The sequence below is a fragment of the Pelodiscus sinensis genome, chromosome 1, assembly GCF_049634645.1.
Source record: "Pelodiscus sinensis isolate JC-2024 chromosome 1, ASM4963464v1, whole genome shotgun sequence".
Taxonomy (NCBI): domain Eukaryota; kingdom Metazoa; phylum Chordata; order Testudines; family Trionychidae; genus Pelodiscus; species Pelodiscus sinensis.
The window spans coordinates 89,828,828-89,847,621 of record NC_134711.1 but is presented as its reverse complement, the minus strand read 5'-3'; the positions used below and the strand labels follow the sequence as shown (position 1 = coordinate 89,847,621).

Below are 18,794 nucleotides of genomic sequence, written 5' to 3'. Positions count from 1 at the left end.
CCCGCTCCTTAGCGCTGCTTCTAAACTGAGCAGCCAGTCCTGCACTACTTTGATTGTGCTGAAGTCATCAAATCTCAAGGCTTTTCAGAAGCTAAACTTCCATTTTAAAGAGTTGTGAATTAATTATGAAGAGGTAAAAATCAGAAGGAAATCCTTATCTCATAAAACCCTTCAAACAGTGTAAAGCCCTAAATATTGTGTAGAGTTTTCTATTTTTCTCAAATGAACAGGAACTTTTTTAAAGATTTCCATGGTCTTTCCATTCCTTGCATCTATATTGAGCCAAATGGCCAGCACATAAGATCTAATGTGAAACCATTTGAAAAATTGGTTCAAACTGTTTTCCCATACCCTTTTTGTAGGCAAGGCTTCAATTATTTTGCTTCCATTTCCCTTGCTTCTTCTCCTTTCCCTCCCCCCATCTCAGAGATGATAGTTTTCATAGTGCTTTGCAAACAAAGACTTTTTCTTATTAGAATGCTTAGTGACTTGTCCACATTGTGTATCTCATAACTTGGGATCAACATGGCTACAACACTATAAATATAGCATATGCACAAACAAATATTAAGAACTGGTGGCAAACTGAGTTATTTCAGCCATGATTAAAAGTCTCAGAGGATTAGTCATGTTAGTCTAACTGAACAAACAAACAAAAAATGGCCTTCCAGCACCTTAGTGACTAATGAATATGTAGAGGATGTTCAGGTCATGGACTAATTAAGATAAGCAAGGGAAAGGAGGTAGAATCAGAAAGTAAAGGAAGTAGTAAAGGAAATCAGTGTTTTTTTCTGACAATACTCCAGTAAAGTGAAGCAGATTCAAGGTTGCTGCAATATGAAGTATTTCGCTATACATCGCACTTGGTTTAGAATAGGTCTACACTCTTGTAAGTACATTTCATCTTCAACATAAATTTTACTTTCAAGCAGATATGAGCAAAATCTTAAACTCTGTCTGCATTGTATTTCATACTTATGCATAATTTCTCCCTTTGGAGAGCATGGGAGTCCTGCTCCACATTGTATATAACTTTACAAACATTACCTGCAAAGGAAAAACCATCAGTCTGACACCATCAGCCCCTCCCCCTCCCAGCAGACCAGGCTTTTCTTGCCTACCCCTGGGGTAGAGCAGCTGGGGCGCTGCCGGGTTGGTCCCGCAGCGCCGCTCCCTGGCGCTACTGTACCAACCGGGCAGCACCCCAGCTGCTCTGCCCCAGGCATCCTGATTCAGCCGCTGCTGGTCAGTTTCAGCAATGGCTGAATCAGGACGCTTGGGGCAGAGCAGCTGGGGTGCTGCTGGGTTGCTCCAGTAGTGCCAAGGAGCGGCGCTACTGGAGCAACCCAGCAGCACCCCAGCTGCTCTGCCCCAGGCGTCCCCACGTCAACAGCTGCTGAAACTGACCAGGGGCTGACTACAGGAAGCTTGAGGCAGAGTTGCTCTGCCCCGGGCTTCCTGGAATCAGCCGCTGATCAGTTTCAGCAGCAGCTGACTTGGGGACGCCTGGGTTTCTTAAGTTGAATCCTATGTAAGTCAGAACTGGCGTCCAGATTCAGCCGCTGTTGAAACTGATCAGTTTCAGCAGCGGCTGATGCCAGTTCCGACTTATATACAGATTCAACATAAGAACAAACCTACAGTCCCTATCTTGTACGTAACCCAGGGACTGCCTGTACTAAGATGCAAAGACTGCTCAGATTCAGTCATCACTTAGAGAAGCAGCAGCTGTGGTAGTTTGTTAAAAGCTAGTTTTGTTTGACAGAATGTGGTACGGTGCTTCAAATGCAAAAAATGCTGAATCTTGTCTTCTATAGAAAGAAGTTTGATCTTTTTAGTGGGTTTCCTGTATTGACACCCCTTGTGCCACATGCACAATAATGGCATTTTACAGCAAGCTGTCAATTACGTACATTAATACGTAGTAAGGATGTTAAGGACTAGTCGACTATCTGATCAGCATTTGCTTATATAGGATAGTCTCTTGATTAGTCGATTCCCCCCCCCCCCACCTTGCTGCCTCTATCAGACAGAGGCAGCAAAGGGGGAGGGAGGGAGAGAAGGGGTACTTCAAAGTGGCAGAGCCACACAGCTGAGCGGGAATCAACGGTGCAGCGCTGCCCCTTTAAAACATCGCCTCCGCATTTCGAAGGGCGCAGCCGTGGAGCTCAGGGTCAGTGGGGCACTCCTCAGCTGATCCCAGGCTCCGCGTGCCATTTCCCCGGAACCCGGGGTCAGCTGAGGATTCCCCAACTAACCCCTGGTTCTGGGGAAATGCCATGCAGAACCTAGAGTCAGCTGGAGAATCCCCCACAGATGCCGGATTCTGCTGAAATGCCTCATGGAACCGGGATCAGTTGGGGAGTCCCCCGCTGACCCTGGGCTCCATAGCTTTGAAATGCCCAAGAGCTACCAATGGGGACTCTTGTACATTTCAAAGCAGGCAGCCAGTGTAGCCACTGGCCCCAGGCTGTAGGTGTAGTTCCGCATTCCTCCTTTGAAATGTACAAGAGCCCCAAGGGCTCTTGTATATTTCAAAAGAGGAATGCGGAAGTACATATCAACTAGTCAATTAACCACAGTTTAACATCGTTAATACTTTGGAAGAATTTTCTGCTAGGTTTTTTGTGCTGCCACTCTTTCTAAAATAAAGAATATTTTTGTACAGAGACAAATGTACTATATTATGAAGAAGTAAATTGCGTAAGAAGTTTGATGGAGAATTCTAACCTAAAAGTAAGGAATCAATAAGCATTCTGAGGAACGAGGGCCTTCAGATTTAACTCCATTTCCATGTCAATCAAAAAGTTTACATTGAGAATAGAAATAACTCTCTCTGGAAGCAGTCAATGAAGACTAGAATTAGTCATGCATATAGCAAGAAACTGAGCTGCTAAGTAGAAACAAGACACTCTTCCCTCCTCTCCAGCTTTAATTTGCCCCATTTTCTCCTAGGTTTTGAAAGCATCAGACCACTCCAATTTCAAGAGTCTGTAGCCTCTATAACAGAGGCCACACAAACACACGTCAAGATTTAGGATTGTTACAGATATTAATATTTTTATAAACTTTCTAGAGACTAACATACTGCCAGAGAGAAATACACAACATGCTCTTTCCAGGGAGCTGGGAGAGAAATCAAAAGTGTTCCTACAGTCTCTCTAGCCAAATACCCACACATTCATTAGCATCTTAATGCTGTGAATGCTGCAGTGAGAGTTCCACATAGAGGAGGAATTCAGTCCTTAACACTGAAATTTTTAATCAATCAAAAAACAGCAATAGCTTCCACAATATGAAATGCCAGTAAATACTAATGGGAAACCCTCCAGGACAAAACATTTTAAAATAGGGAAACGTGGAAAGAGGAAAAGTGAAACACATACCATATGTTTTCCCAGTAAAGTGACAACACTGCTATGAACTGCATTTCCCATTCTTCTTTCCTTGAAATCTGTTTGCATTTCATGTTGCCATGGTAATAGCAATTTCTACCAATTTAAGAATTGCTAAGCAACCTAAAGCAGCTAACAGCGTCAGCGTGCATATGCAGCACAGCTATTTTAGGATGAAGTAGTCACTTTTTTTAAACTTAAGAACACCCTTCTGTTAAATGTCTGTGCCAGCTGTGAGCAGCCAGCCAAAAGAAGAGTTAATCTTGAAGCAGAGTGGCTTTAAATGGATTAGGATTTGAGATGAATGGAGCAGAGAAGAAAGAGACCATGTCATGTTGTGCCCAGAGGCATCAGTGCCTCCAGGTCATCACAACTCAACAGAATAATCCGAAAGAAGGAAAATCTGAAGCATATGGCAGCTTCAGCAATGATAAATGGAGAGACTGCTAAATAAAAATACTCTGTATATTATCCACAAATATCAGTGTCTAATCATGGTAAAGGTAGAGGCCTATGGGTGCTCAGTTGTTGCAATACTGAATTCTGATCTTTGTCCCCTTTCCCATTAAAAAACCGTACTTAGTTAACTGGTTAATGGCTGCCAATGTTTCAGCCACAAAGCAGCAGAGAAACTGGTGAAGTGGACAGCTGCTGGAGCAAAGGAAAGGGTGGACTGAACCACAGTCTAAAAATGCTTTGGAACTGTTATACAAATTCCAAACACAACTGCCATAAAATCTCTCATCACTTAGATTTCTCCAACTACAGAGTCTTGTACCAGATTGTTCAGGACTACAGATATATAGTAAAACACCAGGAAGCAGTTACAAAACAAGACCACGTGTACACTCCATGAGGAAGCATAGGCTTGTTCAGACACCACTTGAATCCCAACTGCAGAAGAACATAATTTTACATAAAAACATGGGGCATGAGGCTATTACAGGAATTCATCCCTGATCAGACTTTTTTCCCCCCCTCAATTCTAAAAGACACGCAGAAGTAAATAAATCCTTTTTAGTTAAGAAAACTGAGACTGGAAGTAACATTTCTGTTCCCACTTAGCTCCCCACAGTGTGATATTATACATAATGTCTTCAGTGGAAAGTTTTCTAAAGGCATACTAGATTTTCAGAGCCAACTCTCCCAGTTCCTGATAGCCATCTTCAAGCAGCTTCTGAGGAGGGTATTTTTCCAAGAAGATATATGCATATTCATTTTAGTCTTTAAACTGAATGAGTGAAACCAAAGTCCTGGTTTCCAAGATTTCTATAAGCTCTGAAACACTGCTTTTTCCTTCAGATTCTTTCACTTAAACAAGTGAACACTCAAACTGCCCCCAAGAAAACACCGATGTGACTTTTTGTGACTGAAAAATCCTGAATTTCAAACTCAAAAACAGCATACACAGCCTTAAACAATTCACATACCGGACTATGATAGAAGGATTAGACAATGTTAGTTTGCTAGCTTACCCACTGCTTTCAATAAACCTCTACTTCCCTTCATATTAGCCACACTAAGTAAAAACATTCATGCAACACATACAAACAGAAAAGATAAGGAACAGATGGCTATATTGCCGGAACTGAACCGAACAGTCTTAAAGACAGTATATTGCCCCAATTAAGAGTAGGGGACAGGCCATCTTTGAAGATTACCTGAAATCTTTTCACTGTCGCCTTGAGCAAATTTGTTAATATAAGATCCACAACAAAACATGTTGGAGCCAGCAAGGACCTTGCAAGAAATTTTATCAGACTAAGGGTCTGGACAGTTTGTTAGGGCTTAAAAGGAGGAGATGGCAAGAAAGAGCATGCCTGATGTAATTACATTGAAAACATCATCAGCTGTACATGGCTGATAAATCCCTGGAGATAAAGGCAATTCTTCCATTAGCTTAAAAATAAATAAAAAAAAACTTTCTACCAGGACCATATTTCTAATGCACTACAGAAATTTTCCTCATAATATTCACATTAATTTCACTCAGTCCAGCTATCATGAAGTTTAGACAATCTTATAACAATCCATCATCAAATGACCATTTATTTCTTAAATACATGAATAGCAGGGTCAGAAATACAGACCAGAACCCAAATATTTTCAAATGTATTTCATGATCCAATACTTGTAAGAATCATTCTGTGCCTTTCAAACTCTTTGAACATTGCAACAGAAGCCTGGCTATTAAAAAAAAAAAAAAAAAAAAAAAAAAAAAAGGACAAAGGATTGGGTTCAGGTAATCAGAAGTGTCACCTTTCACAATTTTAACAATCTCATGGTGTGGTATTTACTAAACTAATCCTGCAGTAAAACACGTAAATAACCTCCTTTTCCCATTAAAATCCATACTAAAGCCTTACAGTGCACAAGAGGGAAATAATTCCTTCCAGTTTCTATTCAACTTTAAACTGGCAAAAGTCACCAAATGACTAGAAAAAATGTTGCTACATGGATATACTCAGTGTAACATGCAACTACAACAGCATGTCAAAGTCTGTTTACACTTGACAGGGTACTGGTGTAGATGTGTTCTATGTTTCTCTCTATTCAGGGCAGCCGTCAGATGTCATCTAACACGGGTTTCCAAAACTCTATCTTCAGTGAAGTAGGACAAATGACAGTGATCATCACAGATAGTGCCAACAAGGCAACAGTAAATTTAACAATACAGTACAAAAAAAAAAAAAAGACTCAATAGGTTTGGAAACAAAGGTATGACACTGGATAGGGCAGAGGGGAAATACATTTATACATACCTTGTTTACAGTTCCCACAAACACACACAGTTCAATTCCATGCCAGCAGCTCCCGATCACTGAAAAGGGAAAAAACACAAATTCAGGACTTCTCTAAAATACAAAACAGCCAACATTCCATTTCAGCATGAGACAGTTCTTTTCAGAGGTTTCTTTTTGTCACTATCTTTAAGTACTTTGGTACACACACTGACAAAAGTAGGATTGAAACAGCCAAATACCATCTACTATTTTGGCAACTGCACGCTTACTACTGCCAAGTTAGCATAGCTAGTTCAGTTGTGTTGACCTCTGAGTTCCAAGGACCACAAGTGCTAACAATACTCAGCAAATGATCTAGCCTCGAATCTGGAAGAACATTGCGACTAGTTTATTTCTTCATGTTATCCATCCAAACAGAAGAAAGGACAAGAAAAGACAACGTACATGTCATGACTTTGCCAAGATTGAAACAGGAATTTTGTATTACTGTAGACTTTCTCTCGAACCCTTATGTGATATGTTGAACTAAACATGGGAGCATTAAAAACCCATTTTTGCTTGGTACCATAACCTGAATATGTACATACAGCAGAAACAAAAGGGTGTACCACCAACTCATATTAGCAATTATTTCAGATGCTCCTTGAAGCCCACCATCTTAATGAAAAGACAGGAAGGATGGAAACAAGTTAGGGTTTCTAACTGTGGGCTCTCCTCACTCACATACATCCTCCATACACATTTGATTATGAAAGTTATGAGTAGCCACACAAAAGACTTATGATACAAAACTTTGCTTTGTACTCCAAAATTACATTTATGTTCATACTAAGTCTTCAAAAACATCAGCACCACTCTAAAGAGGAGGAGAAGATCACTGCAGTCAGTGGCAGATTATCACATTAACATCTCTGGATAAAACAGCCTCTGCTTACCACTGTGAAAATTTCAGACCTAACAGTCCTGGAGCCATTGTGAAGTAACAAAGCAAGGCTGAAAAATGTAGGAGATGTGCAACAAAAATACTGAACATCAAAAGGGAAGTTAGGATCAAGAGGACTGAAGAGACATGATCCTCAGTTAGGTGTTTGGACAGATACGAGACAGGCCCAAACTTGAAAGCACTCACTCCACTGCATAAAAGCTGAGAAGAGAAAGAAATGTCCAAGGCAACTGCAAAAATATAAACTTGTTAGAACAAATTCCACTTCTCTCTGGTCAACCATTGCCCTAGAAGCAGCATACTGCAAGGTGGCTAAACTATTACCACACTAAACTTATGCAAATATTAAATCTGGAGATAATTTGAACGGTCATTGTAGAACACATGTTTCTATCCTTCTCTTTCGCATGAACTTAGTATGCTCCAATACAGGTAACCCAGCCTTGACAAGGTCCAACCAAATCAGCTAAGATGGCTCCCACTCTTTATTACATTCACCTCAATGAGTCATTTACTTCTAGAATTACTTCTGATCATTTAAATGTCAACACAAAATGCAATTTGTGGGATTGCACTTTAACAAAGGAAAGGGGATGCAAATGCTTGTCTCACATCTATACTGCACCTCCACCACTGCTAGTATTGGTGAGGCTAAAATAATAAACAGATCCTAGTCTTCCTAGGCTAGGCTAAGCTAAGCAAAAACTTTATTCCTGATGGTCCAAAACTCCTTAGAAAGACTCCTACACAAAAGAAGAAAGTAAAGGAAGACAAAAAAATTTAGTCTCTCACTTTGCTACATAAATGAATGGATGACAAAGCTTTTTGTCAAGATGATTCTGGTAGACTTCCTTATATTATTTATGTAGATTGTGCTCTAAAAATTAGGTAATGGAAAGCTCTGAAGAACACCTGTGTATGCATTTCCTGAGGTTTATTTCCAACATAATGTTCAGATTAAGGATGTTAAAATGCAATATCTGGCTAATTGCATAGTTGATACAATTTGTATTGGCTATACGATGAGCCAATAAGCACCCCTCTGCAAAGTCACAGAAGGGGTAGCCCCAGGAGTCAACTCGAGCTGGGACTCAGCATCCAGCTCCAGAGCCACCTGCACTGCAGCTCTGCATTTTAAATTTAATAAGAACCCAGCAGCTCTTACTACATTTAAAATGCACAGGCACAGCAATCAGCGCACCTGGCCACTGCAAACAGAGACTGCTCTAGCACCAGCCCCTGTTCATGGCAGTCAGGGCTGACCGCTGACAGAGGCTGTGCCTGAGCAGCCCCTGCCTGCAGCAATCCCTGCCCGCCGAAACAGTTGTTGCTTAGAAGCAGCCCCCACTCGTGCCATTTCCCCAGTATGCCTCTGCTTCACTTGCCCCCCAGCTTAAAGCCGGTTCCCCCCAGCACCAGCTCTGGCTCCCCCAACCGCTGCCTCTCTGATAGAGGCAGCAGAGGGGAGGGGGGAGCAACTAGTTGAGTTGTTACTTGTCTATCTGATAAGCATTTGCTTATCAGATAGTCGACTACTGGCTTACATCCCTAGCACAGATAATTCTATTTACTTATAATTTATAATCCCTACTCTATTTGCAATCTCCCTTTTTGTTTTACCAGTAGAGTGCAAGTTACCTCTAGAGCAACTCTGCTTACATGAAAATTGAAAGAATCTGATGAGGACCCTCAGTTGAATAATTCCTGCCAGCCTACCAATCTTTGCTCACTGGGAAACACTGAACAGAATCATATGGCATTTCCGTTTTTAATTTAAGATCCTAAAGAGAGGCAGCAATGGAAAGAGATTCTCAGTGTCTCAGTCACTGAGCAAAGATTAATCTGATATCTGTTAATTATTGCAGGACAATATTTCAGTTGCACCAGTTTTTTATTGCCTGGCTCTAGCATCACATTCAAAAAAGTACGTACTTTTCCACTCATTTTTGCCTTTATCTATAAGGGATTACTGCAGGCAAAATTCTACCTCCTAAATTTTTCTGAAGAAAAAAGCAGTGTCATCTCAAAGAAATGCAGAAGTCTCATCTTGCTAATATTCTTCTCTGTCCAATGGAAATGTTTATACACCAGTGTTTACATGTTCAGGCCAAACTGCTGGTATTCCAGTGATTACAATGGGTTATTTGCCTTTGCTGGTTACTTGGAACTTGGGAGTGGCTGAACAACATGGAAATTCCCTACCTGGCACAAGATTGATCTGAATGTGGCATCTGAGGTTATTATATTCTATTGTTCCTGAAATCAAACTGCCTCTCCAATTGAACCTATATTTTTTAAAGCCTTTAATTGAATTGTGCTGGTAAACAGTACCAGATGGACAGTCCTAGAAACAGTTTCTCTATTTCCCCGCTGAAAAGATAGAGCACAAGGCCTCGACATACTCTTCCTCCTCTACTTCCAGACACACAAGTGCAGGAACTCCAATTTCCGTATGTTTTCACTGTAGAATGAACTTGAGTTATCCACACTCAAGTTATTCCTCTTGAATTAGCCCCACTCAAGTTAAAGCAAACCTCACAATAACAGTCAATCTACTGTGCTCACATTGGCACTTGCGTATATAGAATCGACTGCTAAGAGCATAGCCCAGGGCTCCATGCACCTTCAGGAAGTGAAGCCACTTTATAAATGATTTGCCATTAAATTGTGGGATAATATGTTAATCCTTTCTGGGCACCTAGTGGAGAAAACTGTCGAAAAGCATCAGTGGAAAAGAATCCAAAGATTAGAGCCACTCAAGTGGAGCTAGCTTGCATCCACGTTTCAGAGCCATCATGTTAGCAACTGACTTGTTCTGCTATTTTGAGTTTCAGTCTCTACCCTCAGGTTGGGTTGCCCAACTGGAAATGAAATCACAAGCACGCTCAGGTTAAGGGCAATACTTGAGTTATGACTCCAGTCCACCTTTCAGTAAAAGGTAAGCATTTTGGAACCAGCACAAAACTCACTTTTATCTATCAGTTCTTGGCCATTCAGATTAACAATAAGGATGAAAAAAGCATGAAATGAGATTATAGCAATTACCAGAACTCGCCAAGCGGCGGCGATCCCTGCTAGCCAGCCGCACAGTTCCGTGCATGTGCAGATCGCTCTGCGCATGTGCAGATCGCTCTGTGCCGGCTCTTCTGGGGTGTAATCTACTCGCCATGGGCGAGTATATTACACTATTTGTCGAGCCCTGGCAATTACTGATGTGAACTTCTGTCCCACATGAAATAAACAAGTAAACCTCATTTCATTCAGTACGATGAAAAAACCTGACTAGCTTTCCAGTTCTGATTTCTTGCTCCCCTACACTAGAAAGTGGTGCCATTCAAATTTCTCTCTAGATTGTGAGGAAACAGAGTTCTTTGTATCTCTTCACACCAATTTTTCCCTGCTACTGATATTTCTGTTGCATAGCTTCCCCACCTCACAGCTGCTGTCTTCCCTGCAACTGTGCAATACCTACTTTATGAGCAGCCCCAGGCCTGCTGCCAGATGGAATTGTGTCTCAGCCTTCTAACACTGTAAATTATCACAGCTCAATTCATAAATTCCCAGCTAATAAACTAGTAAAATCAGCCACAGAGGGTGTGACACAGAGATCCATTGGTACCATCTTGGAAAGTGTTCACTACTGTATGTCAAACTCCTACCAAGTCTGACAAACTCACTCTAGACAACATAGTGTTTTCCAGTATTTACCCAGAAAGTGTTTTGTAAGGTATTAAATGAAAGCCAGTGACTCATTGGCCATTAATATCACTGTGAAATGTACCTACAGGTTGTACCTCCCTTAACCGGGACTTCCTGGTCCAGCAACAACTGTGATTCAGCACAGACCACGGATGTTCCTGGATCACAGAGCTCAGGAAAAAAGAGGTCTTCCAGCAGGGCAGGAGGGTGTTAGGGGGCACCAGCAATCCAGTGTGTGTGGTGGGAGGGAAGGGAGTGGGAGGGGGAGAGAGAATAGGTGGCTCAGTGAGAAGTTCTGGCCACAGCAGTGGCCATGGAGCTCTGGCCCCGGGAGGGTGGAGCTCTGGCCTCAGCCCTCTGCCCCAACCCTGGCTACACAGCTCCAGCCCTGGAGCCAGGCGGCTGCTGAGCTGTGCCCTGACTGTGGAGCCAGGCAGCTGTGTAGCTCCAGTCCCAGCTGTGGAGCTCTGGCTGTGGCACTTCGCCCCAGCAGCAGCGGGGCTGGCAGCAACTAGAGAGCCCCAAAGGGTGAGGTAGCAGCGGGGAGCAGGAGCCAGTTCCCCTACAACACCAGCTCCGCAGTGGGCAGGGGAGGCAGGAGGTGCCAGGGTTGAGAATCAGTTGATTCCCGGCTCGCACTCAGAGCCAGATGCTGCACCTCTGCTTTTTAAGTGTATTAAGAGCCTGACAGCTCTTAATAGATTTAAAAATCAGAAGCACAGCAGGAGACCTGGCACGAACCATGACAGCTGATTTTTGGCTCACACCAGGTCCCCTCCCTGTGCATCAGCCTTTTTAATGTATTAAGAGCCAACAGGATCTTAATACATTTAAAAGGCAGAGCTACAGCAGGGTTAGGTCTCAGGCTGGGAGCTAACTCCACTGCAGCTCCCCTGCTTATCAACTAATCAATGGAAAATCCATCACGTAGTCGATTAAATTGAACATCTCTAGTAAGATCCAACCTGTGTACGTGTGCGCATGCACGCACAATGTTTTAAATCTATAGCAAGGCAGAGCGAATTAACAGGTCTTCTGCCAGATATAAGCATGCCTATTTCCTGACAAATTAAGCATGGTATAGCCACCCAATAGAAGTCTAATTTGACAGGAAGGAGACAAGAAAAAAGGTTGAAAGATATGTGAAACCAACATGGGGGAGCACACTGAACAAGCAATATTGGAGAAGAGTCGTTTCTGAGGCTGCACTTCAAAAGAAGGTTTTCAAAGATTCACCAAACCATATGGGGAAAAAGGACAAGGATCCCTTTTCTCTCCTTTAATAGGGAAACAAGAAATTACAGAACTTTTTGCATTCATGAAAGTTGGATCCTGGTCACATGGGCTAGTGATGCTGGGAGGTTGCTTTAAGTGAGAAATGTATTTAGAAAAGGATCTTAGCCATTCCGAGTTAAGTTTAGCCTCTAAAAACATGTTATTTCTTTTATTCTATTTGTAATCTGTTGATCTTGTTCACTGTCTTTTAAATTTTAATGTTTATTTATAAACATATGCATTTTCATTAGATAGATAGATTCTAGTGCTGTGTTATCAAAAAGTAATGGTGCGGAATCCACAGCTCACTGCTGGCCTTGATCTGTCCAGTGAGGCTCAGGGTTCATGTCCTCCCCACAGCAGGGTGAGCACGTACTGGTGTTCCAGCCATGTGGGGGGACACCGTGGCTAGACTGGAGCGCCAACACCAACTTGTCCTGCTGCAGTAGGAGGGGGGAGTCCCAAGTCTCACAGACCCAATCCAGGCAAGCCACTGACCAGATCCAGCCTGTAGACTCTGCATGCTGCAGAAAAGCACTCCCTGCAGGCACTGCCACCTGTCGCTCCCATTGACTGATTCGCAGCCAAGGGAAGTGACAAGAGGCAATGCCTGAGCAGGGAGCCCTTTCTTTCCACAACATGTACACCTCTCCAGGAACTGCACCAAATAGGCACCCCATCCCCTGCCCCCACCTGCACTCCCCTCCCTGCTCCTGCACCCCTCTGCTAGGCCCTGCAATCCCCACCCAGCCCGCTTCTGTGCCCTCCCTCCCAGATCACACTCCTACAACCTACCCTCCTATCCAGACCTTAGTCCACTCCTGCATCCTACCTGCCTTCCAAAACCTCGCAACCCAAGTTCACTCCTATACCATACCTCCTGCCCAGACCCCCACATCCTCCTCCCATGCACTGAACTCATTTTTTATCCCATCCCAGAGCCTGGGGGCCCCCCCCCACAAAATCTACTAGCCCCAGTCCCCCTAGGCTCTGGGATGCAGCTTAAGGGTAGTAAAGTGAATGTCTTCTTTTCTGCTTCTCAGTTGGGGGCCATATCTGAGGGTTTTTTCCTTCTTGTCTGGGGGCTAGGTCAGTGAAAGTGCTTTTTTAATCTTGCTTCTCATTTGTGTGTGGCCTCCAACTGACTGTTCTGTGGGTCAGTGGCCCCCAATCTAAAAAAAGTTCCACCCCATCATAAAGGACCTAGTCTGAGTTGTGTCAGTCAAGTGCTGTGTGCGCACTGTGCCTTAGGAGACAGCTTCCCTGATTGTTTCTATGTTTAGTGACAGGAACTGGATACTACAGCATAGGATGTCTTCAGAAAGGTGTTTAGGTGTTTAGAGATCTGGAAGTTAGTGTTAGTCTGTGGCCAGAGGCAGTTGGTTTCTGGGTATAGAAAGACAGGCGTCAGAATCAGACAAAACTACTTTGCTTTAAGGGCAGGAGGGGATAAAGAATATCACAACCTTAAGTACCTCTGGGCACAATCACAGAGGGTAGTGGGTCACTTCCTAACATTCTCTCAGATTAGACAGGTTACACTGGAAACTTCAAAAACCTTCAATATCATTTGTCTCCCTATACTTGCATGCTGTCCCTCCACATATTGTCCACTCTTCAGTTTTTAAGAACATGGGCTCTCAAATGCAAATCTAATCTTTACTTGCTGGTTTTTAAACTAAATTAGAAAATGTTGGAGATACCTTTAAATTCTTGCAGTGCTACTGAAGAGATTACAATATGTTCCACATCTGTGAAAGAACTGGAGATCTTATCCCAAAATTTCTAAATAAAACACTCTCCTAGTTAGCCTTTATTTTTCTAATCCATTTCATATAAATGCTATTAATCCCAAGCAAGCAGCATATGATGCAAGTATTATTCTCAGTCATATTCTAACATACACAGACTACCTTCGGGCCAACATGCTCTCAGGGCAAAAGACAAATAGTTCTTTATGCTCACTCACACTGGCTCTTGCTGTGGGAAATCTCTCCACCAATATTACATCCATGAAATTAATTTATTCTTAAATTAGGAATTGTTCCTATTAGGACAGAAAATAGGTTCCTCTTTGAATTACATATAGCAGAGGAGGAAAATGGTAGAGCAAGAGCCATTACAGAAGAGGAACACTCTTCGTCAATAAGATAGAGTGAATTGTTTATTCATCAGCCAAAAGAATATGGGGATTATGACTCAGTCCATAATAATAAAATATTAATACTATCATAATGATTTTCATTTTTGAGGCACTTTACAGCCATTTATTTTTAACAGTCAATAGAAGAAAAAAAGTTATCCATTTAAGGAAATTGAGAATTACAAATTAAATAATTTGTCCAATTCTCTAAAGGCTGTTAGTGACATTGCCAGGACCAGAAGTCTGGCCTGCCTGGCTCCTACTCCCATGTTCTATTCATACCTATATTCATTCACCTTCTCAAAATTCACAAATTCATCACAGTAGTAATTTACTTAAGAAATGTGGTTTGCCAAGAGCTCTGACTTTTGGGCTACCAAGTACATGCTACACGTCTGTTACCAAATGCTTCATTCCTTCTCCTGCTCTTTGCCTGCCCAAGAAGAAAAGCCAAAAGCATGCAGCTCAAAACTATCCCCTATGTTTTGTTTCCTCCCCCTGATTAATTAACTGTGCACCTGAGGTCCTTTGCCAACATAATTATTTTAATGTTAAGGGAGAGGAATCTACACACAATTCTTATCACAAAGAGAGGACCAAATTCAAAGAGAAAGCTTGCCTACCAACAATATTAAATGAAACAAGATTAGAATTCCACTTGAGAAACACCACATAAGAGTAATTTACATACAGACGAAAAGGAAACCCCTATTAGCAACTCAAAATTCAATTCCTAAGCTTTAAAGAGTTAAGATCTTTTTAAAAAATTAAGACTATTTACATAAAAATTAATCTGATTTAATGCCTAAAACCACTAACATGGTGCAATGACAATATGAAACACAGAAGAGAGTCAGGAAGAAAGGAGTATTATATAGATTATAGCTATTTCTTGAGTTTTATATTTAAGAAATCAAAAGGATACAAACTAGAAAACAAAATTTGAGACAACATTTATAATGACAAACTGCCTCAAAACAAATTGATATGGATCAATAATGAGGCTGAAGAGGATGAATTACTGTTAGCTGCCATTGTTTCTCATTGCTAAAACATGGTATCAGAGTAGAATAGAAGGAAGGCAAAGAATGTATGTCATTTCTTTCCTTCAAGGACACACTGCTGATGCAACTTGCAGTTAGTTAAAAGTCTCAAGAGCATCAACTGACCAGCCCATCAGACAGGAAGTTGAAAATTAAAACTGTTCTCATTACAGCTCCTTTAGAGAAAATGAACAGGAATGGAGTCAAAAGTGGATGGGAGGGGAGGTGCAATGCACATATGTAATTAACCATATGTTCTCTTCTTGAAGTGCAGAATAGTACTAATTGAAGGTAGACAAAAAATAAAATTTATCAAAGTGCCTAGCTGGGCATATAATCATTTCATACACCAGTTTTAGTTTTCAGTTTCAGATCAGATGCACTCATCAGTTCACCTCAGCAATGAGTCCAGCATGAAATGATTACATTTCACTTGCCTGAAGCAAGGATTTTGTTGATCCAGTCTTAGGAAGAAATCAGTTTTCCTACCACATTAAAGATATTAAATATCAACTAATTGATTAATCAAATAGTTATGCAGCACCTCTGCCTTTGAAGTGTAGTAACAGCCCTAAGGCCTGTTGCTACACTTCAAAGGCAAAAGGGCCACATGGTGCCTGGGGTCAGCTGGGGACTCCCTCACTGACCCTGGGCTCCATGGCTCTGCCACTTTGAAAGGCTGTGGGGAGCCTGATGTCAGGGCAGCAAGGAAGGGGGGAAGCAACTAGTCAACTATCTGATAAGCATTGCTTATCGGATAGTCAACTAGTCCTTCACATCCCTATACCACATAACACAATCACCTCTTCAATCTCACAGAAGAAAGGCTGACTGTCACCCCAACTTTGATACAAAAAAATCCTTAAAGGAGGAATATTGTATACTATATAGACTTACTAAACACTAGTTTAAGTAGGAATGTTAAACTATTAACTGGTAAGCGTACTGATAAGCATCAGTCAGCCACAACCAGAGCCGTCCCAATGGAGGGGTCTGTGGTCTGGGAGGCAGGCTGGGCAGCAGACTAATTTAAAATAATTAACCAGTTAAGCACTACTGTTTAACTGGTCAACCATTTTAACATCCCTAGTTTCAAAGAAATCAAGGAATGTATCAGCTCACAAGACAATCTGAGGACAGTATGAGAGGCAAAAAACTTGCAATTACTTTACCTTGTATTGAAGTATATTTGGGTAGAACACAAAAACACTCCATTCATGTCCAATTTACGATAGTAAACTAGAGATGTATTTTAACAGGTATAATGAAACCTTCTTTTAGTCAAGCCCTTTCCCTCCCTTTTGTCCCTCACCGGAGAATTTCAATTTAAGCCACATGTATGGGTATGGAACTCCGTCAGAGATGAAACAGCAGTAAAGTCAAGCTAGGAGCTGCCCCTCATTCTGGTCCCCCTTGTCAGGAGAGAGTGAGTGCTCACCCATAAGATACAGGGCTTTGCTGATGCTTAAAACCAGCCCAGGCAAAGGGTCACTGCAACGTGCATAATTTTTCAAAACATAGAAGAACATGGCAATTTTCTTTTCCTCAACTGACATTTTAAAGGCACGAAAGGACTATCGCGATTGTCTAGTATGACATCTTGCACAACACAGGTCATAAAATGTCAACCACTTTTGCATCACTACATATTTACTAGAAACAATTTAGTTTTAAGCAGGTTCCACTATATTTCTGCCACTCAAGGGACTGACAAATCCTTAACTTACTGGAGGTAATTTTCTATTAAAAGGTGCAGCCAAGTTGTACTCAGGGAATATTGTGCAGTAGTATCTTGATTGAATATTCTCAAAGATGATCTCCTAATACCTCTCTAATAAGTACTCCATGGTACAAAAATATTTGACTACAGGCCCTATGCTGCATGTCTCCCATCCAGCCACTCAGTTTCAGACCTTCCCTGTAAAATTTAGAGAGATCCGTGCAATGAAAACAATGTTACAATAGTATTAATGAGACAGGATGAAAAACATCCCTTTAATGCATGGCAATGATTGTTTACTTACATTTCCCACCCCTTCCTCTATATTTGGGCTGCTTATTTCCTCTATCTGGATATAGGACTTCACCTTTATTGGTGCCATTCATCTTTTGATGCTTACAGCTTCCATGACTCTAATCTCTGTAACAGTTTGCTGTCTGCTTCTGTTTTCCTTACTATACATCTGTTACACCTGCAGTTAAAGGTAATCTGCAATATGATCAGATATCAATAGCAAGGGAAATCAATAATTAATATTTTCTTTGAGAAGTAAGGGTACTCTGATTAACGGATGGAAAATGCAAAACTTCTATTAGGATTTACGGCTATAAGACTGTGCAAACTACAGATGTTTTATGGGACACATACAAGCAAAATCCACTAAGAGCCAAAGCATCCCCCGATTTTTAATCACAAACAAGTTCTAATCATTGAATCCAAGAATCTCCTATTACTTCATATTTAAGGAGAGAAGTTGCCATATGACTGCTGTCATGACAACCAAACTTTCTGAATATCTTTCTGTGTCTCGTATTTGACAAACTTACCTTTTTTAAATCATTTGGGAATCTGTCAAACTGAATTTATATTAATGTAATTACAGGTTGTATCTCCCTGGTCTAGCACCCTGGGGACCTGACTGGTCCCAAACCAGGGAATTTACCAAACCAGGAGAGGTTAATGCAGCAGGGCTCAGTTTTCCCCCTTGGAGGCCAAAGAGCTCTGCCTTTCCCCAGGCAGCTCAACTGCCACCCAGGGCTCTGCTCTCTCCACAGTGTGGCAGGAAAGGGAGAGCTCTACTTTTTCTCCTGCAACTTCACTGCAGCTGGGGGCTCCAATCTCCCCATAAATGCCAGGAACTCCTCTGCCATTTGGAGCTCCACTCTTCCTGTAGCAGCTTCACTGCTACTAGGGACCTTGTGCTCTCATTGGTGGCTGGGGGCTCTGCTTTCTCTCTAGCAGCTCTATTGCAGCCCAGTAGCTCTGTGCTCCCCCCAGTGCACCTTCTGCCACCTGAGGTTTTGCACGCTTCCCAGGAGCTTTGCTGCCACTCAGTGGGCTTCACACTCTGCCAAGCAGCTGCCGCCTGGGGAGTGTCTCACTCCACAGAGCAGCTCTGCTGCTACTTGGGGTGCTCCATGCTCTGCCCAGCAGCTCTGCACTTCCCTCCCCAACACCCTCACTATGGCCCAAGGGGCTCCATGCTCCCCTCCATCAACCATGCTACTGCACTCCCTCAGTTACAGGGAGCTCTGCTCCCCTACCCCAGGACTGGGGGCACTGCGTTGCTCCCAGTGACTCTGCTGCCCCTGGGACTCCATCGTAGCCGCCTAGTTTGGCAACACTCCTTGCCCAGGCCCAACAGCTTATCCCCGTGAGCGTTCTCAGAGTATGCCAGTCTAGGGATGTTGCTGAACAAGAGAAGTGCGGATTCTAGAGTTTCAACCTGTAATGATACAACCAACTAGAGCAGAGGCAGATTATCTACTGTTATTGAGGGCGGGAGGTTCTTTTCATTTGTTGCAAGAAAACAGTCGCAAAGGCAGTAATAA

The 18,794-nt window shown here is 42.3% G+C and overlaps 1 protein-coding gene across 4 annotated transcripts in view; it reads right to left on the bottom strand.

The window, feature by feature from the left end:
• The window catches only part of MRTFA (myocardin related transcription factor A), a 176,583-nt gene that overhangs the window by 154,479 nt on the left and 3,310 nt on the right, over positions 1 to 18,794 (bottom strand). For all 4 annotated transcript variants that reach the window (XM_075913253.1, XM_075913250.1, XM_075913240.1 and 1 more), the window contains exon 2: positions 6,158 to 6,216. In XM_075913253.1, coding sequence (XP_075769368.1) covers positions 6,158 to 6,216 — 59 coding nt within the window. The remainder of the gene's footprint in view (positions 1 to 6,157; positions 6,217 to 18,794) is intronic.